Source organism: Esox lucius, chromosome 13 (assembly GCF_011004845.1).
Source record: "Esox lucius isolate fEsoLuc1 chromosome 13, fEsoLuc1.pri, whole genome shotgun sequence".
NCBI lineage: Eukaryota > Metazoa > Chordata > Actinopteri > Esociformes > Esocidae > Esox > Esox lucius.
In genome coordinates, this window is record NC_047581.1 from 9,925,525 (window position 1) to 9,953,473 (window position 27,949).

At 44.7% G+C, this 27,949-nt stretch overlaps 1 protein-coding gene across 2 annotated transcripts; it reads left to right on the forward strand.

Annotated features, from left to right (window-relative positions):
• Positions 1–43: 43 nt before the first annotated feature.
• On the forward strand, positions 44–27,488 carry niban2b (niban apoptosis regulator 2b). 2 transcript variants are annotated; one of them, XM_020052806.3, is made up of 15 exons: positions 44–246; positions 8,289–8,419; positions 9,676–9,804; positions 10,419–10,524; positions 10,838–11,005; positions 18,073–18,188; positions 21,015–21,119; positions 21,383–21,545; positions 21,841–22,028; positions 22,239–22,394; positions 23,394–23,507; positions 23,667–23,774; positions 23,951–24,062; positions 24,763–25,652; positions 25,779–27,488. In XM_020052806.3, the coding sequence occupies exons 1-15, from the start codon at positions 192–194 to the stop codon at positions 25,899–25,901; spliced, it is 2,664 nt and encodes an 887-aa protein (XP_019908365.1). In that variant the 5' UTR covers positions 44–191; the 3' UTR covers positions 25,902–27,488. The 2 variants fall into 2 exon arrangements, with proteins under 2 accessions (XP_019908365.1, XP_034152178.1); XM_034296287.1 differs by lacking the exon at positions 44–246 and adding an exon at positions 2,222–2,321.
• The last annotated feature ends 461 nt before the right edge of the window (positions 27,489–27,949 follow it).

Genomic DNA, 27,949 nt, shown 5'->3' on the forward strand with positions numbered 1-27,949 from the left:
TCTGAACCTCCGCCCACCCTCGCTTCTTTCACTACTGCTCGCAGTCTTCGAATCTCTCTCATCACGTTATGTTGGTGGTTTTGGTGGAGTGAGAAGGGGGCACTCACGTTATACATCGTTTCTTTCGTGGTATAATATTTGACTCTGATACGAACGGGAGAATTGTCTCTGGATTAAGTTTTATTTTCGCTATGGGGGACGTGATTTCGAGCCACCTGGATGAGGGCAAGCGGGAGATCATTACAGGTGAGTGGGTTGGGATTTTGTTAACGTTTGCTTTTACCCACTAATGCGCGAGCCCGTGTGCATCCAAATGATTAGGAGTGTAGACTAGCTGGAATTGTTTAATATATTCGGGAAAAAGAATATCGGTCAGGTGAACATGTGAAAACCACTGATTCTTCTACGTCAGTACATTTTATTTAGGTTGATAGTAATGGATGGTCATACAGGTGTGTGGGATATAGCCATGCTGTGCGTAAGGACTGGGTTTTATCTCCGTATTATCAGACTTCTTTGCTGCAGTCGGTATAATCCCAGGAGTTACATTAGTTAGCCTGTAGGAACTTGTCCAAAGGCAGCTGAAAGGATGTGCCTTGATTACAGAGGAATAACAACACTTTATTTAGGGAGGTGAGGGTGTGGTCGTCTACATGAGGGAGAATGGAAGCACCCTCCTAACACTGACATTCAGTATCACTGTCTGCCGTTAGAGGTGTCCTGACTCTTAATCCACAGCAGTTTTTTTTTTATTGCCATATAGCTAGTTTTTGAAGCCCCTGGGTGCACTCAAATCAATATGAATGTTGAACTATATAAAACAAACACTCACGTAAATTCGAAGGAACAAAGTTTTTCCTAAAGTATGTGTTTTTTTTTGAGAGAGAGTCATGCTTTTAACGTCTTGGACGGCCAATTCTGAGACACGTCAGATGTGGAATTCCAGGAATGCAAGAAAAGTGTGTTCCTGTGGCTGGAAAACTCGAGAATTCTGGGCCTTGGGCTGTAATGAGCTTGGACAGAGAGCAGAATACCACATCGTTTTTTAAAGTACTGATTGTTGACAGTCTGAAGACGCCCTGGAATGTTTTCACTCCATACCAGGACGTGTCTGCGTTCATCGTTACATTCACACACCCAAACCTGAAGCTTATATTTATTTCAATAGTGTGCCATTGTGCCAGAGAGGGCTGGAAATAGAGAGACAGCGACAAACTCCCATGAAATCAAAGACCTATATGTTCCGGAAGAAGCCCTAATCAAAGTGTCAGTTCCTTTTTACAGTTTAAATACTGATTGAATCATCAGATAGCTTTGTCTTTTCCATGATTAAGGATCCGCCATGCTAATCTCCTGCTCCATCTCTGTTTAATGTTTTCGAGAGTTGCCTTGATTACTGATAACAGCCTAAGAATCCCTCCACAGAGGGGCTGTGTTCCAAGGATGAATGTCAGAACTGTTGTCCTCTTCCAGTAACCTTTTGCGTGAGGTCATTGTCTTCAGATTGAACAGGATAGGGTTGCAGCATTGTTCACCTATATTTCCCTGCAGTTGACATTCTGTTTCTGCCCGTGGCGCGAACAAGGATATGTCCTCAGAAGTGACTACGGACTTAAGCGTAGGCTAAATAAGTAGATACTATACATTAATCTATAGGGGTCCCATACCCACACACTTCAGTTTTAGGGCCTTGTGAATCTCAGTCGCTGTGTGCTGGAAATTGAAATAACAGGAAATCCTAGCCGGGGATGTTTACCGTTTGGCAGAGGGACAGGGTGAGTTGTGGGGTTTCTCTGTGGGGACCAGTGGTCTCCTAACAGGGTGGGTTTGTGTGGCCAGGCAGGGCCCAGAAGGGCGGGGTGCTCTCTTCCGAACACGTTTACTTACACTCTCACACCCTCCTTTTGACAAGAGGGGTTTGTTTGAAAGTACAGGTATAAGAAACACTCATTGGCTTGTAACAGAGACACACACACTCCTCCCTCTGACGTGAGATGGTTTAGTTTAATCCTGTTAGGCTGTATTTAAAAAGGCAGCCCAATTCAGATATTTATTCCTCCCTCTTGATCAATCTCATCTGAATTCACTAAATCAGATATTTATCCCAGCAGAGCTGATTGGTCAGAATAATTGCCTTGCCTTTGTAAACACTTCTATGTCATTTTCTCTTGGAGCAGAGTCGGGTCTGTCTAAATTCATAAATCAGTCTCTATGGGACTGTCCTGTTGGAATGTTTTCTAAAGCTGTGCAGTTGGATCGTGTTTGTGTAGAAAGAGTTGGACTCTAGCGGTTTCTTTGCATGAATTTAAAATATCCCCACGGTAAGCTATTAAGCTTTTTAAATACAACGTTCAACATGTTATTCAATGAGGGACTGAGTAGTCAATTTGATGTAAGACTGTAAAGATTTCATCTGTGTTCCATAAAAGCACTCTTTTCCTCATAGTTCACTACTTCTGTTGCTAAAAAGGATGTGAAAGGAGTGGATCTCTATGGAGCAGGTCGTCAAAAGAAGTGCACTAAAAAGGGGGTAGTAACGGCATTGGTGAAACAGGCATTGGTGAAACAGCCATTGAGACATTGAGTCAGGATGGTACCCAGCATACCATGATATTACCCAGACTCAGCACCGCCGAGGCCCCCAACACAATTAGACCAGGCTGAGACGTGAGAACACAGCAAATGAACAACATGACACGTCAGCTAGTTGCACATAAACATAACTAATGACAGAGCAGCCCCCCCCCCCCCCCCCCGACTCTTTCTCTTTTTTTTGTAGGTCATCAAGATAGATGGAAGGGGAAGTAAAGTGTTTCTTTGACAGGTGTCTTTGTGAAGGTGTAAAATGGTCTAAGTAATTATGTATCCCCCCTCACTCTTTCTGTACAGAGGGGTAGAGCTGAACCTTCTAGAACACTGAGCTGAAACGTTTAGAACGCAGAGTTTGACCTAGACATTTGACCTGAACAGTATTACTAATGGAAATGGTTAGTCACAGGCCTCTGGTTAATCCAGTATATCCTCAAAGCACTCTGGGAGATCCAAGGGTGTCTTTACTGTCATCATTACTCAATGATATGTAAATGTTAGGGCCGTGGTAATGGGATCAGTTCTAAATGTACTTTGTTCTAGTGTATATACCAAGTACGGAATATGTGGAAGATAACAGTAACACGCAGACTTACATTCCACTGCTGCAATGCTTCTAATGTTTAACTACAGCCCATGGACCTGACCTATAAATGCCCTTTCCTGGGCCACAAAAAGACAGTGGGGGGGAAAAAATTATGCGGGCCCTCCTTTGAATTTCGTAAACCTGGAGTGAACGTTGGGCCATAATGGTTAACCGCCCCTGGCCTGATATGTACTGTAACACTGACGCTAGAATTTCACTGTAAAGTGACTAACCAAGTTAGGAGGCATAAGAGGTCAACTGAAGTGGTGCTGTAATTCAATCACTACTGTAGACAATTGGGAGTCAGTTTCACTATGCTGTCTACTTCTCCGCATTGTGTGCTGTTTTTAGCCGCGATACTACGTGGGAATCGGGGGTACAGAACTTCAGGAGTTAAGATACTGGTTTAGGATCTGGCTTATTTCCCTCAGCTCATCCGGTTCTTCCACTCGTTGACACCTTCCATCTGTGCTGGATAGTTCTCGTCCCCCCCCCCCCCCCCCCATCCCCTGCCACTGACAGCCAGAGACAGTCTTTTAGCCGCCCACGGTTCTGTACGATGGAAAGACCTGCACTCATCCTCGCTCCACAGAGAGAGAACCCGCACACGCTTCCCCAACACATTACATTTCTCGGGCTTCAGACTTCAAGGACACTGCGTTGGTTATTGTGGAATATAGTATCAATTGCAACTTCAATGGCCCCTAATTTCCTGCACGCCTGTTATGGGCCATGGTTTTAAGTAGTGCACTATAAAGAGAATAGGGGACTATTTAGGATGCATACCAGTAAGAAAAGAGTATACAGCTTAGTTGTCCCAACAAGATATTGTAAAGTTGATTTTCCAGTTTTGATTTGGCTGTAGTTTTGGGAACTGGATTAACAGACACATTGTCAAGAGTTTCGCTCTTTTGTCAAGAAAGTTCTCTGATGTTTATACTGGTAGTTTGTTCCTTGACCAAATAGAGGTCAAAGGGAATCTCCTTCAAGTAAAGAAGACCGAAGCGATGGACTGAACTGCTGAACACGGCCTGGATCATCTGCCACTGCGGTTCCCACACGCTGGAATAACAGGCTGAGATGAATGGTTTTCTTTGCTCCTATGGTCTTTTAGTCCTGGCACCATGTGACTATGCCTCACTTGAAAACATCTGAGTGTGTCATAGGACAGTCAGTGAACAAGACCAGTGTGTCACCGCTCACCACTCATTGTGAGTCTTGGCAGTGTTGTCTTCTAATTCCATACATGGTATTCTCCCAGTGGCCTTGTGACTTCAATCGCTGTAGCCTTTTTCAAACATATTCAACATGGGATTATAAAGGCCGGCGCTCTGTAATTGAATCATGATTGCTATTCTAATATTGTGTGTGTGTTTAAGTGTTACTGACCCGCCCTGATCCCATGAAACTAAGTCACAGTGAGTCAATCAAGTCACAAACACTAACACGCTGTTTAATCTTGTGGTTTATGCTCACAGCTTCTCCCTACCACCAGCATGGGAACAAATTCTGTTACGTCCAGAATGGGAAAGGTTTGAGCATGTCAATAGATTGACAACCATTGAACTGGTTTCTGGGTTTTGTTCCATCATCAGCGTTACAATAAAGACACTGAACTTTCTCTGCTCTCCAGACTGAGTTGGCTTGTTAATGCCTACATTACATGGAGACTTCCTTCCTAGTCTGTTAGCCGCTAGCCAGGCCGGCCAAAGCAAGGGCAGGACATTCCCGAAACGTTTTGTCATCTTATTTCCGCCCCAAAATAAACACTGCTGCCTGTTCAATGCTCATTGAGTGACGAGGGCTTATTAGCCAAGACCTATTGACTTGACACGAATTTGTCCACTGAACCAAATTCACCCACCGTCACCTAGCCATTTTATTTTTGATCTAAGTTCAGAATCTGGGGGAGACCGATGAGTTGCGTGTTTCTTCAAGGGCGACCGGGCGGTTTCAAAAACAGCCGCTCCTCAGTCACTCAGGATATTTGTTTAAGATTATTTATGACTCACTGCTCAAACGACGATACGACCTGCAAATGTCTGCCCTAGCTGTCGCCCGACCTTCCCGCAGTTCCTCAAGCCTTTTCTTAGGCCCGCTGGTCTGAGGGGCAGTGGGACGGGCACAGAGAGAGGCGGGTTCAGGGGGAGGAGGAAGATATCAACAGTTGTTTTGACTTAATTCTCCGTTCCACTATGGTACAGCCTGTCAGCACCTCACTTCAGTAATCCTATACAAAGGCCTGTGTTTGAGAGGCTGCGAGAGGGAGTGGCACAAGGTGGACTTTGCTGTGCGGCTGAGCGATTCCACATAATCCAGGGTTGATGATACGGTTCTGCCAGTCTGCTTAACACAGTTCATAAAGTCCAGTCGCCCCCCCCCGCCCCCAGGCCATACTCCCTCCTGACTAATGCCTTTACTTGAGCCCCTAATTAAACTGCACCGTCAGTCTTCAGAAAGAAAATCTGATCTATTTCTCAATATTTTCAACCCGAACCGCCTTTCTCCCAGTCCCAGCAAAAGAAACATTTCACAACCGCAATGCAGAACAGATGGGATCAGAGCCCTAAAAAACCCGACCTCTGCCCCGACTGTAATTACAGCTGTCAAACACCAACACATTTCTCATAGGAGTCCTGCAGTTTTTCAGTCATTAAGAGCTAGCCTATTCGGCCTCTGTTGTGCTCATCTTTACCGAAGTATCTAACATGCGCAAAGGGGTGTATTTCTGGAAATAACATTGAGCTGCTTTAAACCTCAGCTCAGTCCTGAGGGGTCTTGAACGGTCGGTCTTGGAATAGCGGAATAGGATGAGGTACTGAGCAGTGCGGCCACACTGCCGTGGACCAGTCTATGTGCACCTTTATAGCGTCTGCGTCACATTTGTCAACGCAGGGAGATTAGTGTTCCAGTAAGTTGGTGCGTTCATCTGGTTCACGGTTCAGGCGGTGACTTAATGCGGTGGACATGGTGCCGTTGGGCTCTGCAGGACTAATGACCAGTTTGGCGAGGGCCTCAGCAAGGCGGAAGAACCTATTCAGTTGTTGATATGATTCGGTTCACGGTTGACCCGTGTTTGCCCTCTCCTTTCTGCAACGGTCTCGTCTGCACATGTCCTTTTCCCGCTGTCACATCAGTCCTCGAACGGAGAGAAGGGAATGTCTCCGCGGACCGTGCAACGTGTGGCAGTTTTCCCCCTGCGGAGGGTGAAACGAAACCGGCATGGACATGGGGAATGAGGACGTGCCTTATTATTGTGAAATGAGAAACAAACGGTTGAGATATGATGGGTTCCAAACCTTAAAACAGGGCTTTGTCATAAGTGTTTGGACTTCTAATGTAGTTTTAGGTTACGATAACAATGTTAAGAGCCGGTAAAACCCAGGTTGTTTGGCCATAGACAGACAGGTCCTTCTGGCCCATTCCAGCTTAGCAGCAGCCATCCTGTCTCTGTCTGGGTCTGTGAATCTGTTGAAAAGTGTATTCTTTAGGTAATGTGGCGTTATTCAGGACTTTGACTAAGTGTCGCTCTACACTGCCAGCAGACCATTCCTTGATACGCTACATTTACAGCTGCACACTCAGAATAAAGAGCCATGAAAAAAAAATAAAGTCAACAAATGAATTATTTCTTTATTCCCTCCATTCCCAGATAGGCTGACCATACTGTAGAAATACCGATTAACCAGAGAGACAGTCCCAATGAGGAGTCACAGGGACCAAGAAAAAACTAAAATAGTTTGTTAGGGAAAGTCCAGGATGTAGCTTAGAAGTCCATCCTTTTCAATTTCAGGTTCATGGTGGTGGTTTGTTACCATGCCAACCCCATTACTGCGTAGTGAAGGGGTTGGTGAGAACTGAAGGCTAACTGTGCAATGCAAACATTGCCTGTGGACATTGTGATAACAGCACAAAAGACATTGTCAGATGCTGTACATTCTTCAAAGCCTGTGTTTGACTTTCAACCCGGAAACATTAGTTGTTTTGTTTAAAAAAAAAAAGCATCTAATAGGAATTGAGGTACAGATGCTGTCACTTAATTTGAGCTACTTTTCTACAGCAAGTAAATAATACTTCAGTAACTGGAAATGTGAATTGTAATTACTAGGAAATGTTGTATTTGATAATTACATTTGTTGCTAAATATTTTTCAATATCAGTTGGTTCGATATATGTGGGACACATTAAAGAACATTTCAAAAAATGGAGGTGGAAAGACCAGATATTTAAAAGAGGCTGGACGTTTGCATGTTTACCACTCAAGTCTACTGCAGTTTATGTGGGGGGGAAACCTTGCAACACTGAACTACCGTGACACTCTCGCATGCACACCTAAGACAACACATTGGCGCCATGACAACAGAGGTTGAAAAGGGCTCAGCGTGATAGGTTAATCTAAAACAAGTGTGCCATTGTTGGTTTTTCAGGGTTCGTTTTAGTTTGGCTTCATGACGTGAGGTGTGTTGAGTCATCTTGAACGCACAGTTGATCTGCAAGAATGTGGATGCATTTTTCTCTGTCAATCCATTTATTTTAATAGTGAAGTTGTCAGTTAAAGCTGCCTGCTGTAAGATTCTCATGTTTTACTGTTCCTGATTTCGTTGTTGTCTCTGTTTTACAGGTTTTTACGCACACTGTGCAATGCTGAATTAATTCTAAAACAATAAATGTAACTGTTTAAACATACTGTTGTTTTGAATGGGTCATTGTTTAAGATTAGGAAATACACAATGTTTGTTTTTATTTCAATAAAACAATTGCATTTAATCAATTAATGGATTGGCAAAATGTTGTTTCAGCCCTACACACACACACACACACACAGAGTTAGCATTTCCGGGTGTTCAAGAAAATTCCTGCATGGACTAGAACATCAAATTAAATGACAGCTCAAATTGCAGATGCAGCATCTGTAATGGAGCAGTGTAACCAGCGACCTAATCACACGACGCATGATTTCACGGCACATTAACCGTACTATTGACGTAGGTGATATGTCCTTAAGTTAGCATTGTCTGATGGGTGAAACAAACTCCTGACTGTATTGGGAAGGGGCTTGACGTACGATGTGTGATCTGTAGTGCCTGACCTCCCCCTTCCTTCTCCCCTGCAGCCCGAACAGGCGAGGTGATCGGAGAGTTTGGCCGTCTGTATGAACAGCAGTATGCAGTTGCGCTCTTCAACAAGGTCCGCTTTGACATTGAGGGAGGCGGGGGGCCCCAGCCACAGCTTCTACACCGCAAGGTAACGCCTCATCTGCCCCCCCCCCCCCCCCCCCCCACTTAAACAGTATTTGCAGTTTTTCCAAGTGCTGAGATTCGGAACAATACGTCCCATGGTTTGTAAAACCCGAAGAAGCTTGCCTCGCACGGTCTCAAACCGATGCTGTTCTCAAAGAAGCACAGGACTGATATCACACACACACGCTCCCGTTAGCTCAAAGTATTTTATTTGTCATGTGCACCAATAACACGCGTCATTCTGAACAATAAAGTTCTTGTGACGACTGAAATTCTCCTCGACTGAGAACCCTACCGTGTTCAGGGGACTCCTTAGAAATGCAGCGTGAGGTGGGCCCGTGTTGGTCTGCAGCTTCAGAGTTCACACGGGAAGGTGGGGAAGGCCTGCGCTCCTTGTTTGGCTCCATATCTGTTTAGCAGCTCGGTGACTCACCAGGGGCCGTGGGGTGGTGACTTCATCTGCCCTCCGAGCCCTGAAGCCACTAACAGGGAGAAATTAGCTGGAGCCACCAGTAGAGTTGACTTCAGGTCGAGTTGTCCCGGCGGCCCACTCAGGCCTCATACATAGTACTAGTCTTTATTAGCACGCTGTGGTGGTTTGTTCCCTCTTTTAGTGGCTCTGTTACATTGGCACGTCTTTGTACACGGTTCCATTCAGCCCAGTACTACAGCAGCACTCACAATACTAACTGCCTGGAAGCTGTTTGGAGGTAACATGTCTCTAGCTGCCCAACCCCATGAATCCCTATGGATACCGTTGTAGTGAACTAGTGCACTTCAAAGGGAATAGGGTGCCAAGGTGGAGACACTCATTTAATTGTCTACGGTGAGTCAGTAAGGGTTTGTGAGAAATGCCGACTGTTTTCCTGAAGGGAACAATGCTGAATGGGATGTTGAGCTGTGGGCGTGTGATTGGTTAAACTAAAGAGCACTGTTACTGATTCTTGTGTACCGCTCAGGGCTCCCTTACCGACAGAAGAATCACACGTCATGTAGCTTTCGGTGTTTCTAAACAACCTCAAAAGCCACTGACCTTCTAACCTTTTGGGCCGCTTCTTGGCTTTCTGTAGTTTTCGAAATTCAAGGAAATTACCGTTGACATAAAAAAAAAAAACAGTCAACTACTATTTACATAAAAAAAATGCAATATGTTTCTTTTGGTCTGTTGAAATACAGTTGAGATTAGTTGGTCTATTCGTGATGTCTTTTCAGTCATGATATTATGGGTTTATACTGACTACTGTTGTCGGTCCTACTCAGGTCCCTCTGGAGAATAGGTCCATCTTCTCTGGAGCTATTTTTCAGTTTCTGGAGGAGAACAAGAAATGGAGGAACCGTTTCTTCTTTGTTCCTGACACCTACAACATCAACTATTATGACAACAAAACGGTAGAATATAATTCAAATTCCCTATGTGAATCCACAAAAACGCATCTTTACATGCCCTCACACACATTAAGTTTATCCTTCTTATCAACATAACCTGTACCCCTAGTCATGTAAGGCCATTACTCCAAATGATGAGACCTTGGGGAGATATTTTGTAATTCATAAATAAATGGAATTAAATGGACCAAACCCACCCCTTTTTATTTCTTCAACAAAGTTTGCCAGGCCTAAGGTAGCACTGTCTGAGAGGGCTCCGAACCTCAACTGGAACTTCTACCCGTAAATCAAGTCCTCCACCCAAAAATAGCCTTTTCTTTATTCTCAAAATAGGTCACATTAAAAGTGGAAAAAGTTCTGACATGATTTATCTTTGTCTTATTCTTTTACATCACAAAAACCTGGCATTTTCCCTGGGGTGTGTAGACTTTTTATATCCACTGTATAGTAGGACCAAAACACACACCCACACACACCATTTAATGGAACTTTAACTAGCTTGTTGTGTGTATTTTGTACAAGAAAGAATGAATTAGCTTCTAAAATGCCTCAAACTTTGTAGATGTGTACCATGTTAGTGCTGTTCTCACTTCGCTCCTCATTGTGTTCATTGCCAGTCTCACGAGAGAGGCCTGCAGCCCAAAGGAACCATCAACTGTGCCGGTTACAAAGTGCTGAGCTCGATGGACCAGTACTGGGAGCTCCTCAACAACAGCCTGCCCGGTGAGGACATGTCACAACCAAAACCCAGGAAAGGGCCGGGGGAGGGGGGGGAAATCAAAATTGCGCACCTCCCGATTGCAGTGAAATCCTTTAAACGGGAAGGCCTCTCATTTAAGCACCATAAACAGCTCTGTGTTTGTTTGGTGTTATGAAGAGCTCAAAGCTGTGAGAGTTTGCAATTTCAGCTTTGGGCTCAAAGTGTGCCAACTCTTTGCACATAGCAAAGTCAGGGGTTTGACTGTACTAAATTGTTTTCAGAGTGATTTCAAAATCATGCAGGGCTGCGTACTGATTGTGTGTGCGTGTGTTTCAGGTGTAAAGGCTAAAGTGGGCCAATCTCCAATCCTCAAATGCGCCACCCAGTTCCCTGTGATTCTGTGGCACCCGTACGCCCGGCACTACTACTTCTGCGTGGCGACGCTGAAGGAACAGCAGAAGTGGTTCGCCGTCTTTCAGGACTGCGTGAGACACACCAACGACGGTGAGTGAAGCCCGCCGGAACCTCCCCGACCACCAGCAGAGATCCTGGGATTAAGGTGGCGGCAGCGGAGCGCGCACCATACGTACGCGCGTGTCTTCTGACCGCCCCTCCCGCAGATCTTAACTGCGATGTGAAAGACACCGCTGAGGTATTTGGTTCCCAGGTCTTAGCAGGCGTCATTGCAGTGAGACACCTGTTGAGTAATTCATGTCGGCAAGAGCACACTTGTCATGTATACTAGGTGGGGTAGTTTATGTACTAGACTCTCATTCATAACGACAGGTTGAATCCACATGAATTTGCCTTGCGGTTATAATCATTTAGCTTTACCGCTTAATGATCCGTTAGGCAAGGTGCCTAGCTTATTCACATCAACATTGGTTTCTTCCAAATGCTGGAGATATTGGCTTCCCACAGATGGCCTCTTACTCCGTTTATAGCTTATGTAGCAGTGATTATTTTGTACTGTCACTGTTTAACAGTCATGTGGCAAAAGGGATAGCCTGCAATGTGGTGATAGAGCAAACATAATGTATATGATGTATAAAAGCTTGACCGGGATGAGAACAAAGCTGTCTGTTGAGACTGGCAGGCAGGTGCAACCTCTGTCAGACTGTTTGTCTCTGCTGTGTTTATGGGGATTGGGTAAAAGGTATATTCCATGGTTATTTGTTCATTTAACAGCCATTACAAACTTCAACTAATTGTAGCCGCTGCTTGCAAACACAATGAGTGAACTGCATGTTTATTTCACAATGGACGAATTTGCTTTTAAGTAACATCACACCATATATGGAGTTGATTTCCTATGAGAAAGGGGAGGAATGGAACAAGGGTGGGGACGATAGGCGATGTCAGTACCAATCAGGATAATCCTCACGAGTGACAAGAAGAAGCTCTGCCAGTGGCTGAATTTTCCCTGACTGATGGTTTTATTTTACAACTGGAGCGCACATCTCATCTCACATACTACTCCACTACATGTCTTCTGCAATGTATTCTCAATGAAGCTGAATGGCTGTGCTAGCGGGCAGCTATATACATTTAGAGATTTACATGTTCCTGTATTAATGCAATAAACATAATTTTTTATTGTAATGGCTTATTAAATGCTCAAAAACAAAAGTTATGTAATGGAGAATTGTTATTGGGCTGACCGACACGGTCTCTTAGTCTACCGCGAAATGGCCACTTTATTCAGGAAAATTGAGAATTGGGATCATTTTGGCCAGGAAATTCTTAAATCGCCCCTCCACTAAATGGAACACACTCACGCCCTGATTTATTTAGATTTTTGTACAGAATTATGTTTGTAATGGCTGTTTAAAGAAAAGGGAATCACGTCCTACAGTTTCTGCCCACAGACTTCTTTCAATGTGGGGAACCACCTAACATCAGGTTGAAAAACAAGTGAAATCTCCTTTAAGTGCTGTGGCGGCTAATTATACTATAGAGGAAATTGATGCCTCGATGAAGTCATGCCAAAACCATAGACCTATGTATATACTCTCTATACTTGAGTGTCTGCCAACACAGTCACCGCCTCTAGTGCTAACATGGGTGGCCTAACAACTGATTTCAAAACTCTCATCAACACATTTCCCACGAAGGATAGCGAATGTAATAAGCTTGCATGTGATCCCAAATATCTGTGGAGGGGGTATTTCTTGAGAAGCGTAATGACACGGTGGGGCTGGTGAGAAGAGGGCATGTAGCCTGTGTTGGGCGAGCAGGAGGTCGTGGTGTTGGTGGTGGTCGGTTTGGAATGCCTGGTTTGGCTGGGTTTAGATGTCATCCCAATGTTCCACAGGCTTTGCCCCCCCCCCCCCCCCCCAGCTCATCCCTCTCCCTGTTTGAAGTTACAACTACTCTGGTATTATGGAGCAGCTGTGACCACACCTGATTTCAAATACTGTTTCCTGCTAAATTATTTGAAAGCTTTAAAAATATAGACTGCCTAAAGTGCCGGGCTTTGCTATTCCATTTGTCCAGGAAGTCAGGCGCACAGAATATGATGTTATGATATGCAGAAATGTTAAGTATCTTCATTTTCATATTTTATCTGAAACCAGGTTTGTTCGTAGACCACATAGCTGGCTGTTGTCCAAACCTGGACTGTTCGCGCATAACCGGAGTTGAACCGAATGAGCACATGGCATTCTCTGCTCTGTTACCCCTCAACCCTGTCTTACAGCTGTTTTGCTGAGAGACATCAGGGAGCGTGTAATGCTATGAAGAGGAGTAGCGTGGTTCACATGAACAGCCCCATCAAAAAGATGTGCACAGAGTGCCATTTGACATTCTGTCTCGGGGTCAGCCAACACTTAAATGTTTCCCCATTATGCAGTAATTCCATAATCTAAAACTGCTCTGTAGTCATGTTAAACAATGCTAAAAGTCTTTGTGGACGCCTGTTAGTGTAGAAATGTTTCATTGTGCGATGAAACAAGCAAGATCAGCAGTTTAGCCAAACTGAAAGCATGAGGTTCTGCATTCCACGTTAAGAGAGCATGAAGGAAGGCCAAACCCCAGGGCTACAGTAGACCCCTTGTATAGATGAAAGATAAAGAGAACAACCTCTCACTCAATAGAAAACCTGGTAATGGAATGTTTAAAAGGGCACAGTGAAGCCATCGTTCTTTGGATTCTACAGCGACACAACTTTGTTACTATTCTGGAAAAAAAATATCCCCCCTCAGTGAGAGATTTCGACACTGGCAGCCAGAGCTCTAGAGGACATAGAGCACAGCGCTTTCTGTCATATCAGTGGGTCAAGCTCACGCTCCAAAACACACATTGTACTCCCTAAGTAAGCCTTCTCAGAGCCAAAACCGCCCATAGAGCAAAGCCCATCTCCCTGTTTATTTAGCCTGATGCCTCTAGCTAAAACTCATTGCATTGAGTTTGAATATAAATTATTTGCAGCTACATTTCAAGATGTAGAATGTGTCCAGAGGAAATATAATTTAAAAAACAATAGTGCTTAATGGTAAAAATACATTATGTAACATGACAGAAATGACAAACCCATTGACAGTCAGCTCAAGATGTATTGGCATCCTTCATGAAATTGAGTGAAAGTGAATGCAAAATGAATAAGCTACACAAACAATAAGAACTATTTTGGGTTCAAACATACTTTGGGTTACTTTCATTACAACACAATCATTTCTCAACCACAAAATATTTTCTTTACAACTTTCTTCAAAACATTGCTTTCAAATGTATTGGCACACCTACAATCAATACTTCTTGAAGCCTCCCCTGGAAAGGATAACAGCCCTGAACCTCTTCCTATAAAGTCTGACAAGGTTGGCATACAATTTTGGAAGGATCTTGGACCACTTCTGCATGCAACAAAATAAGACTCATTGTTTTCATTTATTCACTTTTGCTGAATTTCATGAAGGGTGCCAACATGTCTGGAGTTTAATTCCTATTGACATCCAGAACAAATGCCCTGTTAAACATCTATCAGGTAGTGGGGAGAACAAGTATTTGATACACTGCCGATTCTGCAGGTTTTCCTACTTACAAAGCATGTAGAGGTCTGTCATTTTTATCATAGGTACACTTCAACTGTGAGAGACAGAATCTAAAAAAAAAAAAAAAGTCCAGTAAATCACATTGTATGATTTTTAATAATGAATTACCATTTTATTGCATGACATAAGTATTTGATCACCTACCAACCAATAAGAATTCCGGCTCTCACAGACCTGTTACTTTTTCTTTAAGAAGCCCTCCTGTTCTCCACTCATTACATGTATTAACTGCACTTGTTTGAACTCGTTACCTGTATAAAAGACACCTGTCCACACACTCAATCAAACAGACTCCAACCTCTCCACAATGGCAAAGACCAGAGAGCTGTGTAAGGACTAAAATCAGGGATAAAATTGTAGACCTGCACAAGGCTAGGATGGGCTACAGGACTATAAGCAAGCAGCTTGGTGAGAAGGCAACAACTGTTGGCGCAATTATTAGAAAATGGAAGAAGTTCAAGATGACGGTCAATCTCCCTTGGTCTGGGGCTCCATGCAAGATCTCACCTCGTGGGGAATCAATGATCATGAGGAAAGGTGAGGAATCAGCCCAGAACTACACGGCAGGACCTGGTCAATGACCTGAAGAGAGCTGGGACCACAATCTCAAAGAAAACCATTAGTAACACACTATGCCGTCATGGATTAAAATCCTGCAGAGCACACAAGGTCCCCCTGCTCAAGCCAGCGCATGTCCAGGCCCGTCTGAAGTTTGCCAATGACCATCTGGATGATCCAGAGGAGGAATGGGAGAAGGTCATGTGGTCTGATGAGACATAAATAGAGCTTTTTGGTCTAAACTCCACTCGCCGTGTTTGGAGGAAGAAGGATGAGTACAACCCAAAGAACACCATCCCAACCGTGAAGCATGGAGGTGGAAACATCATTCTTTGGGGATGCTTTTCTGCAAAGGGGACAGGACGACTGCACCGTATTGAGGGGAGGATGGATGAGGCCATGTATCGTGAGATCTTGGCCAACAACCTCCTTCCCTCAGTAAGAGCATTGAAGATGGGTCGTGACTGGGTCTTCCAGCATGACAACGACCCGAAACACACAGCCAGGGCAACTAAGGAGTGGCTCCGTAAGAAGCATCTCAAGGTCCTGGAGTGGCCTAGCCAGTCTCCAGACCTGAACCCAATAGAAAATCTTTGGAGGGAGCTGAAAGTCTGTATTGCCCAGCGACAGCCCCGAAACCTGAAGGATCTGGAGAAGGTCTGTATGGAGGAGTGGACCAAAATCCCTGCTGCAGTGTGTGCAAACCTGGTCAAGAACTACAGGAAACGTATAATCTCTAATTGCAAACAAAGGTTTCTGTACCAAATATTAAGTTCTGCTGATGTATCAAATACTTATGTCATGCAATAAAATGCAAATTAATTACTCATACAATGTGATTTTCTGGATTTTTGTTTTAGATTCCGTTACTCAGTTTACCTATGATAAAAATGACGGACTTCTACATGCTTTGTAAGTGGGAAAACATGCAAAATCGGCTGTGTATCAAATACTTGTTCTCCCCACTGTAGACTAGGCCAGTATATAGGGGGACACTGACCCTATATAAACTAGGTCAGTATATAGAGGGACAATGACACTATATAGACTAGGCCACTACATACAAGCACACTGACCCTATATAAACTAGGTCAGTACATAGAGGGACAATGACACTATATAGACTAGGCCACTACATACAAGCACAATGACACTATATAGACTAGGTCAGTATATAGACTAGGCCACTACATACAAGCGCACAAACTATATAGAATAGGTCACTATAGGGGGATGTTGACACTATATAGACTAGACCAGTATATAGACTAGGTCACTATACAAGGGGACATTGGCGCTATATAAACTTGGTCACTACATACAGGCTCCACTGACACTATAGACTAGGTCACTATATAGGGGGACACTGACACTATAGACTAGGTCACTATATAGGGGGACACTGACACTATAGACTAGGTCTGTATATAGACTAGGTTACTATATAGTGGGACACTGGCACCATATAGACTATACAGGGGCAACACGGTACATTTCATCTTATTGCTGATGTCTACATGTTTTCTGCACAGTATCTGTCTTTAGACTACAGGGTCATTAGCTTGGATGTGGCAGCAATTAATTTCCTCAGCTAAACACCCTTCACAGGTGTTCATGGACTCAATCGGTGAATAAATACTTAATGACTTTATTTTTGGCTGAGTAAGAGCCCACTCGACAAACCTGTACACATTGAGTCTGCACCAAAGATGGCTGACGAAGATATGAAAGAACCCCCCCCCCCCTATAGCTGTGCCCCAGCTGTGATACAGCGTGAGGACCTGGGAAGTCAGTGGGCCCATATGGTTCCTGTGTGCCGTGCAGAATAATGGTTCATGGCTCTACACACAGAAACTTTAATAAGGTGTTGCTGAGGCGTATCAACATGAATCTCACCCCACTATTTTGCCTTAACCATATAAATGATACACACACACACACACACACACACACACACACAACTCTTTTGGAGTGGGAGGTCCTCTTTAGCTATGTGTTGTACAACTACACTACTACCCTTCCCCCACCAAATAAAATGTATCACAGTCCAATGCTTCTTTCTCTTACAAAGCCCTCCAAACTCCCACCATCCTGATCTTGGACGCACACACATCCTGTCTTTGTCATGGCTTAAATGCACGCAACACACACAGCACAGCACACTCCATTCCTTTCTGAATTCCCCGTTTTTATTAGAACACAGGATTTCACAGGATTGTTCTGTTTCGAGGCTGACTCTCCTTTGGTACTGCTGTTTTGGATGGTGTCTGATTCCTGATTCCAAACACTGCGGGAGACCGTGGCAAATACTTCCCTGGGAATGCTTTTAGACACTTGACTCTTTAAACAGAGCTTAGCCTTAGATCAACTTTGTGTTTGTGTACATTAGAGAAGTCAATTATATTAACCGGATATCAGTCTAAATAAGCTTCAGCCAGTGAACTATGACTTAATGATCAAAACAAACCTTGCCATGGAGACCAGTGGGCCTTTTTTTTTTTTTAACGGAACCCTATACATTTTTACTTCTCTAAAAATGGTTACAGTGGAATCTCCCCAGGTTGCCATGGTAAACCCGTAATAAATATACCTAGCCACTCCATGACGTCAGAATGACCCGGTTCGCTACGGAGGAGTCCCACTGTCCGTACTGTCCTTATTTGGAAGTGAACTTTAGTCCTCTTTCTGTGCAAGTTTCAACACAAAGTATTACTTTTAGAACATATTACAGACCTTAATTCACAATCTCAGTGTAGATGAGCCCGCTGGAACTAGCTTGACCATGTTATGTCGCAATGTCGTGTCACAGATGTACTGCGAGCACAGTGGTCCGTCAGTTTAACTGGGCTAGAAGCGGTGATGAATTATCACCAAACTTCAAGCTACAATGTGTAAACGTGTCAAAAGACCTTCACCACGCTATGTAGAACTAACGACGATGCGCCATGCTCCCCCCGCCCATAGGTTTGTCGGAGGAGGACAAGGTGCAGACGCCGGCCTTCACGGACGCAGTGCGGCTGTACCGCCAAGCCCACGGGCACTACGGCACCTGGGAGATGATGTGTGGTACCCCCCCACAGGTAAGCATGGCCCTGACAGGTTTCTTCCCAAACAACACCCTACATGGCCCTGACAGGTTTCTTCCCAAACAACACCCTACATGTGTACTTCGGACCAGGCCCAAGAGGTCTTCTTAAGGACAGTGAGACATTCAACAGATGCTAATCAGTATTAGCTGTTGTATTTGTATTTGTGACCTACTTACTTTCATTTCCTGAAACCAAAGCTAGAACAGGAAGTGTGAGTCAATAGTGCTCAGTGTCCACAACGTTGCCCTCTAACCTGGTGGGGCGTTGTTTTAACAGAGCCAATATGAGTCTATGAAGGAATAAGGGCGCCGTTTAGGACACTAGGGTAGTCCAGCTGGGGGCTGGTGATGTCAGTATTGCCTCCGGCCCTGGTGACAAAGCATTGTGTGCGCGCGCGTGCCCGTAAAACGCTTTTCAGACCGATGCATGCTTTTCAGACTCTCTTGAAATAGCTAAACTATTGTGACCACCGGACAATCAAAGGTTTTGTTGCAATAGTCAACTGGGGTGCAAAAAACACATGGAGAAGGAAAGATGCATATTAACTGCAAAAGACTTGAGAATAATTAAAGGTGAAGCTACCAGGAGCCCATTATCCTCCAGGGCCACCATATTCCAGAACTGCAACCTACCTGGAGTGTCCAGAAGTTCAAGGTGTCAAGTGCTCAGAGACATGGCCAAAGTCAAGAAGGCTGAAAGAAGACCACCAATGAATAAGATTTGATATGAACTGTATAGATTGGGCAAAGAAATACCTGAAGACAGATTTTTCAAAGGTTTTATGGACAGATGAAATGAGTGACTCTTCATGGACCAGATGAATGGGCCCGTGGCTGGATCACTAATGGACACAGCACCACTTCAGTCAGACTCCAGCCAGGTGGAGGAAAGGTACTGGTATGGGCTGCTATCATTAAGGATGACCTTTTCGGGTTGAAGATGGACTGAAACTCAACTCCCATACCTACTGCCAGTTTCTGGAAGATACTTTCTTCAAGCAGTGGTACAGGAAGAAGTCTTCAGCATTCAAGAAGGCCATGTTCTTCATGCAGGACAATGCTCCATCACGTGCATCCAGGTACTCCACTGTTGGCGAGCCAGCAAGGGCTACAAAGATGCCTGAATAATGACCTGGCCCCTTTCCTCTCCTGATTTAAAATCTATTGAGAATTTGTGGGCCCTTCTCAAACGTGAGATTTACAGTCAGGGAAGACAATACACCTCTTTGAACAGCATTTGGAAGGCTGTGGTTGCTGATTCAGCAAAAATGGATGGTGAACAGATCAAGAAACTGACACACTCCATGGATGGAAGGCTCATGGCAGTTATTTAAAAGAAGGGTGGTTATATTGGTCACTGAATATTTTAGAAAGGACAAAATGTTTAATTGTCATTTTGTGTTACTTATTTGTTACACTAACTTAAATTGAGAATAAACACGTGAGTTGGGAGGAATTATATTTTTCATTAGTTGCCTAATAATTCTGCATTCTTATATATTCCCCTGAGAAAGCTCAAAACGAATGTTTCCTTTGTTTAACATTCAGGTTTAAGGTTCAATTATATTTTGGATTGACATAATAAAATATATCTTGAGAAATATGATTTGCCTAATTGTGCACACGGTGTTTTAAAAAATACAATATAAATACATCTGAAAAATACGAACTAAAACAGCTTGGAAGCTGAAACTATACTGAATTTGAAACAAACAAACTGATTAAAAAAAAACTAAACTATAAAAACCCTGTAGCGCTGAATGCCTGTCTTGTGTCCGTGCCTTGGGCCAATGTCTCAGACCCATCATTGTTACACTATCGTCTCAAAGACTGATCACTACACTAGGAGGTGGATAGAGACAGAGGTCAGACCAAGAGCTTGGGGCACAGAGTTGGCCGAAAAGTTTGACCTCTCTTAGACCCAGCGGACAGACAGAGCTTATTGACCAACAGCAGTGTGTCAGACATTTGACATCTGTCCAAAACACTGTGGTGCATCACAAGAGAGAACAGAGAAGCGCTATTCTCTGTCAGTACTGCCAATTTGATAGTGTTTTTATCCCGTTTCTACATTTCAGCGGGCCGTCTTGCAGCACCTGGAACAATTAACCTTTGTGGTAGGACCAATGACTGCTGCTGCTCTGCTTGACTGGCATTACAACAGTAAACAGATGGAGGTAGTCATTCACCATGGCCTGTAGTGACAGCGCCTACAGGACAAGTAGAGATTAGCCCAGCTCTCGTCGCTCTATCACAACTGTCAAGTTGAAATGTAGCTTGGTGGATGGAACAGAGTAACTCCGGTGGCGTTCTCGACTGGGCGCCGACTAGCCCCCTCAGTGTAATGTCATCTCAGACTGCTGACTTGTCCCCGATGCGGCCTAACTCCAGGCTATTAACTTCAAAGCACAAGACATACAATGGAACATAGCCTTAGATATCAATTAACAATATAGCTATCAAGCTAGAAAAACCAGTTGTGATGTCAGAGGTTTAGAAGTTTGGGGTGTAGAATTCCGACCACACCTAAAGCGGGTGGACCTTAGTGTACTGTGAGTTGGACATGCCCGCCTGTGAGTCCAGAAACTGAACGGGATCGAAAATGTGCGTCTCACTGATGTCGTCTTTACCAAAGTGGCCCTGTGTTCTGAAAATGAACAAGTAACACTGTGGTTTAATTGGTTTAATTCTGGAAGTGTTGGTGAGCTAAGGTTTTGTTCCCTCTAGTTTTCTGTTTGGGTTATTTCGCAATATGTGTTGCATCGCGAAGTGCTTGTGGTGAAATGTTGTCATCATCTGACCTCTACTTTCCCTTCAGATTCTGGCCAACCTGGTGATGGAGACGCTTCTGCCGGAGATCAGGGAACTCATCACCCCACGACTGAAGGGCAAAATGCAGGAGAGACAGAGAAATTGGATGCTGGTAAGTTATAGCTCAGCCAACTGACCAGGGTAGCACAGTGGTTGGGCAAGTCACTGGTTCAATCCAGAAGCCCCCCCCCTCCCCATTCTGTCCTCTAGCAAGACAGTTAACCCTAATTGCCCCCAGGTTTTTGCTGTTATTAGAAGTTGTTCTTGGCATACTGTTACAATAAAGGTAAAAAGCCCACATTGGTGGGAAAAAAATACATTTTCAATTAAAGATGCAAATATCCCAACTTCTTGCCCCCCCACCACTCTGTGTAGATCTGCGATGCGGTGTATAGTCTGGTGGTCCGTCAGGCCCAGGCCCAGTATGAGGCGGTGGTGGAGAGTTGTGAGGCCGGACGACCCCCGCTGGAGGCCTCGATACGCACAGACATGGACCAGATCATCACCTCCAAGGAGCACGTCACCAACAAAATCAAAGGTGAGACGCGTATGGTCCAGTACCCGGGTCGCCTGAAACAGAGTGGGATCTAGTTCGGATCAACACCCTTCAGCAGAGTCTGTGCTGAAGGAAAGGCAGCACAAACAACCGACATGGCTGGCTTTAGTTCACAAAGGCAAATGTGACGGAGGGTCATTGAGGTACTGGACATGGCAAAGCTGGATTACTTTCGGTCAAATCCTGTCTTGAGAAAAGTTTGTTTTTGTTAACCTCTGCCCATTTGAAGTACCGTGACCCAGTCTGCTGCGTTAAACCTGTCTCTCCATGTCCTCAGCGGCTGTGCTGCCCAAGGCCGAGAAGCTCCTCAAGGTGAGTATTCAGCCGTACATCAGCTCCATCCTGGAGGCCCTGATGGATCCCACCAGCCGAGGTTTCACCGAGGTCCGGGACGTCTTCTTCAGAGAGCTGGTGGACATGAGCAAAAACACAGTGAACGACGGCGACAAGGACAAAGTGGGGGAGGTGAGATCCTGTCTGCGTTTCTCAGGGTTTAGGGTCGGGGCTCCGCTGCTGAATGTATGACGAATTGTCAGATGCGCGTTCTCCTTAGTGGTCTGTCGAAGTGGAAACGAGCATAGGGTACTGACGTGTGATTGGAGTGAGGTGTGTCTCCGTGGTCCGGGGGGTTTTCCGTCAACCCAGCCTCACACGTCTACCTCCCTCCATCTGCAGCACATGGAGAAGATCTCCATGTTGGCGTTCCACCCGGTGAAGATGCAGAGCTGCTATGAGAAGGTGGAGGTCCTCAGCCTGGACGGCCTGCAGCAGAGGTTCGACGTCTCCAGTCCCTCAGTGTTTGTCCAGAGGGCCCAGATCCTCATGAGAGAGGTACGATGTTTGTAACCGGCACCGACTGAGCAAGAAGCTTCTACTGCCGTTCAAAGTGTCGGTTATATGCCACTTTGGAAAGATTATCCAAATGTAAATCTGTTCCTAGTGTATTGGGGGGCGGGGAGTGGGGCATGTCACAACCTGCTTCTGCTTATAAGTGGGAGTTTTTCACCAAACAATATGGTTTGTGGGAATTTGATAAAGCTCCACGTATTTCAAAAAGACTGATTAAATGTCTCCATTTGACATCCTGGCTAGTGTGTGAGCGCTGATAGACCCACACTGTAGCAGGTGTTTGTTCTGTTTTGCCTGAGATCCCCTGAACTATGTGCAGCTCGTTGTGGTTGGTTCCCATGCACATTCTGGTCAGCGAGTGGCGAGGTCCATAGTTGGCAGTCATTGGCTGGCGGCTCCCTGTTGACAGGCTGTAGGTTTAGGGAAAGCGATTGTGAAGTCGAGTACTCGCCACCCTGTTCGTCTGCCACTGAGTCTCAGTCTGTTGCAGTGGCCTAAAGCTGCTGGAGATCTGGCTTCTCAGACTGGGGTCACAAGGTTTTTTCAAATGTTACTTGACATCCAAGAATCTGTGGAAATCTTCCCCATATGAGGTTGGAGCATGCTTTATTTAGAATGAGGAAGGGGGGTGAGGAGGTTGTTTTGGATAGTATTCAGCTTGTAAGACCTGCAGTAAGACCTCCCACTTCAGGTTCAAAATAACTGTGAGAGTGCCACCTTGTGGTGGAGATGTGCTAGGCTTTTGAAAATTTAGCAAGTATCTCTTGCTATTATATCTCCATGATATTCCATTTGTTTTAAGATATTGTTTAAAGAATACTATTCAGCACGGTAGTGATATATAGAGAAGAGCTGTGTGTCATGATGCTGGGGTTGCTTATAAAGCTGCAGGACTTCGCTAAAGCCTGCTGGATTTCACTTGGCCATGTTTCTTATGATTAAGTGAGCCTCTATTCTAAACACATGTTTCTGTGTATGCAGCAAATGGACAATGCAGTATACACCTTTGAGCAGATCCTCCACCAAAGTCTGGAAGGCCAAGGGTCCGAGGGACTTTGTAATACCATCCAGCGGTGCCAGGACAGAGTCCTCAAGGTAAAGCAGACTGGTCCGGTTCCCCTGTAACATGGGTCCAATCCATTCAGCCGAACCAGTTTCCCAAAAATGGTTTAGCTGGTGTGCTCATAAAATCTGTGGATTTTGGTTCAGGAATAATCATACCTCCTGTCATTTGTTCCTCTTCTCCTTCCTCAGAAATTTGACTATGACAGCAGCACAGTCCGGAAGAGGTTCTTCAGAGAGGCTCTTCTTCAGATATTCATCCCTTACATGTTAAAACAGCTCACTCCCTCAGTTGCCTCTGTAAGTCTGGTGGGCATAGCCGGCAGAGTTTTTACTCACCCGCTGAATTCATAAGTTGTATGTGAAACTGGCATTGCAGGTCTATAGACATTCTCATCGCTCATGCCATTGGCATATATTATACCTCTCTTGAGTGGATTCTCAGTTTTCATACTTTTGCCACCTGCCGTGTGCAGGAGCTGCCTCGCTTCCAGGAACTGATCTTTGAAGATTTCTCTCGGTTTATCCTGGTGGAGAACATCTTTGAGGAGGTGGTGCTCCTCTCCGTGATGAAGGACATTATGATGGGTGAGTCTCAGAGCAGAAACTGTGGCCGTGTCCATCAAGGCATCATGACCCCTTACTGGTGTGTTGCTATGGGAAATTCAGAGAATGGGCAGCCATTTTGGACGCAGACCTATCCTTTTTTTGGTCTCGAAAGGCCTTATAGTGCATGGAAAATGGGCTACATAGAGTGAAAATGTATATCATAATCCCCATAAAACCGTTGTTGATGCACTGTTCATTTGTTCCATAGTGAATTTTTAGACGTCAAATAAAGCAGTGTGTTTCGTGTAGGTTGACACCACCTCGCCATTTTCATAATTGTTTAAATATCTATAGAACAATTTGACTTTTATCAATACTGGCTAAATATAAGCAAGGATTTTTTTTTAAGATGTTAAATAAGCAAATACTTTACAAACATCACCTTGACCTGACAAGATTTACAGTTATCAAAACGCCTAGCCAGAGTAAGACTGCACAAAACACAGGGCCTGTTTGAAGCAATCCTTAAATTCCATATGGGATAAATGAACAGTGAAATGCGTAAAGAACCAGTACCACATTTTCCCGCTAGGCTTTATGGGGATCTTGACTCATTGACTTTGTGTATTTGGGGCCCAGAGTACCTCATTAATGTAATGTTGTGATAAGGGAGATATGTTAACCCTAGAGTGGTCCCTGAAGCGTACGATCACACCGGTGTGATTTTTCCCCTGTGTAGCTGTGAAGGAGGCCGCAGTCCAGAGGAGACACAACCTGTACAGGGACAGCATCGTGATGACCAACAGCGACCCCAACCTGCACCTGCTAGGGGACAGCTCTACCATCGACTGGGCCGAGGAATATGGGTCCGGACAGGCACAGGGGGAGAAGGCTGCCGACGGGGACGAGACGGCCCAGAGGAGGCGCAGGCTGAAGCAGGTGGTTTCCATGATCCAGGTGGACGGCACCCCGGTCCAGGTCAACGAGTCCTGCTTGGAGGTGCCCAGCGTGGGCGGCATCCCAGAGGAGGAGGTTGAGGACCAGGCCGCCAGCGCCCAGTCATCCCCTGACAGTGTCCACCAGGAACCGGTCAATGCCAACGGAACTAGTCCGAAAGTAAAGAGGAAAGCCCCTTTACCCCCCGTCCAGCCGGCGAACAACTCCACCCCAGCCCTCTCCAACGGCGCGGTCCTCAAAGAGGGAGAGCCAGCTGTTGTCTCCAGTAGTGCCCCGGAGGTGCAGGCCAAAATCTTGGAGGATGTCCACCAGGAGGCTGAGAGCGTCAAAAAGTCTCCAGCGACGGAGAGCTCATGGCAGGACCCGGAGAGCGCCGCATCGGCCATTCAGAGTGCCATCCAGCAGTTAGAGGATGCCGTGCAGCAAGAGGACAGCGAGTCTCTCGCGGAAGCCTCTGAAGTTCCACCGGAGACCGTAGCACAGGTGTCCACCTCGAGCCAGGTACCTCGGGAACCTCGAACCCAAGAAGAAACCAATCCGTCGAGTTCAGAGGACGTGTCTTCACCCTTAACGCGGCAGGAGGTGGCCCAAGCACAGGAAATGCCCACACCCAAACCAAGATCCATGGGCACAGAGCCCCAAGAGTCTGCAGACGCAGCCCCGACCCCCCCTGCAGACGCAGCCCCGACCCCCCCTGCAGACGCAGCCCCGACCCCCCCTGCAGACGCAGCCCCGACCCCCCCTGCAGACGAAGCCCCGACCCCCCCTGCAGACGCAGCCCCGACCCAACCTGCAGACGCAGACACACCAACGGCCCTGGATATGGACCAGGTCTCTGTCCCTGCATCGGTTCCCAAGGAGAGTGAGAGCGCTTCAGACGTCCAGAGTCTTCCACCTTCGCAGGACGACTGCAGCTCTTAGTCACTGAAGGCAGCCCCCAGCTCCGATGAGGCAGGTGCAGCTGAGGTAGTGTCTAATGCCGGGGGAAAGAGCGAGACTTTGGCCCAGGATGGAGAAACTGTCCAGATCAATGACTCTGAGACAGGGAAAAAGGAGAAGGTGAAAGACTGAGGAGATATTTGGAGCCAGTGAGGAATGAGCTGTTTGAGGTGTACGCTGGCGTAAAATATTTTTTGGTTATTTTCTTTTCACCAGGACAGGTGTCATATATTACAGAAACCTAATCATCATTTCATCCAGTAAAATGGTTTGTATGCGTTAGTTTTTCCTTTCCTTTGCTTGGATTTTCATCTTCAAGATTTCACCAATAATATTTTCACCCTTATTATCCACTACTGAAAGACCAGTTGAGACTCCCAACACGTTTTTCATATTCCCTTCCATAACTGTTCCATTTAAACGTATGTTGCCAGCATTTTAGCTTGGTTGCCAGCTTTGGTTTCTGTGCTAGAGCCAACCCTTTAAATGGCTTGAAAATTAATGCTTTGGAATTGGCAAGGGCACCAACGCACCTGGAACACCAGACTGCAAACGTATTCACTATGTAGTACATTCACTGGGCAGTTTATAATGAGCACAATAGAAAAAACCCAGTTGTGTCTTTTGTAAATATTAAATGAATATACTTGGTGTTCTTGTTGCCTTAGTTACCATTCACCTGCATTGCTGATTTGTTTAAAGTTTCCCAAGTTGATGCTCCAGGACACTACTGCTTAACGTTGGAGTTGGTGGTCAAGTTTGATTTATTTTTCCTTTCATGTTTAGTGGACATGACAAGGTGAGCTTTAGCTTTAGCTAGCGATGGCGAAATCAAAGAGTGTTTATTCAATTCCATCGACCAATGTGGTGTTCTTGTCATGTTATCGGTGTTTGTATACATGTACCAAGTCCCTTTACTTATATGCAATGACTTTACGCTATCATTTCCTGTCTGCTTTTGAATGTCTTATGTTTCATTTTCTATCAGAGAAATTAAAATGCTTATGTTCATCATCAATAATATTCTTCTGATGTTTATTTATTGAGATTAATTATTTGTTGGGAAGGTGTCTAGAAAGTAAGCAATGGGTGGATGAAATTCTGTTCTAACAGTGACTTATGAAATGCCCAAAAAAGGTTGAAATCCTAGTGTTTTATTTTCAGTTTCAAATTGAGATACCAATCTGTCAGACGTTAAAGTGCAGAACTCCCCTCTGTTGTCACTAGATATGAAATACAAGGCACATGAGTAATGCTTTTTGATATGGTTTTCTTAATATTTTACAATTTCTTATTGATATAAATGAGAATTCCTCCATTCAAACAATGTTTCTTGCAGAACACTTCTGTACATACTGTAATTAGTGCCATGTTGACGTAATTCATGTTTGACCATTTCCACTGAGTCTCTCCACCGTTGCTTGCCTGAGTGGTTATGACAAGGTTTTTTTTTTTTTTTTTTTTTTTTTTACTTCAATGCCTTTATTGACATACAGTGATTGTTCCCTATTTTAATTTATTATGTTTTGCACTCTGCTTCTTGTCCTTTTTGATGAGTGTCCTTTTAGATTTATTTTACTCATTGTACACTTATTGATAGTAAATAATTATTGATTCAATATGTTGGTATGTGTTTCTTTTCTTTGGAAGACATGTTGATTGAAGTCATAATTATGAATTTGAAACACCGCAATCACATACTGACATTTAAACAGCTAAGGGGTGGGGTTAGAAATAGTCACTCTAAAATTAAAATGGATGGATTTACTAATCCCAGATGGCCCAAAATGCAAGACGGCCACTTAATGTGCTAAATTGTATTCTTATGTCAGATTGTGTCCACATTGTCTAGAACTATCTACAATTACTCTATAGTATTATATACTTATAGTTCAGATATCTGTGGACCATTCTGTCTGAAAAGAGACTGGTTGCTTCTTTGTATTTCCACCCTCCAGAAGAGGGCAATGTAGCAGCCTGCAATGTCCAGGCTTCTGAGTTCAGATGTATTCAACTCTCTTCTCATGGAT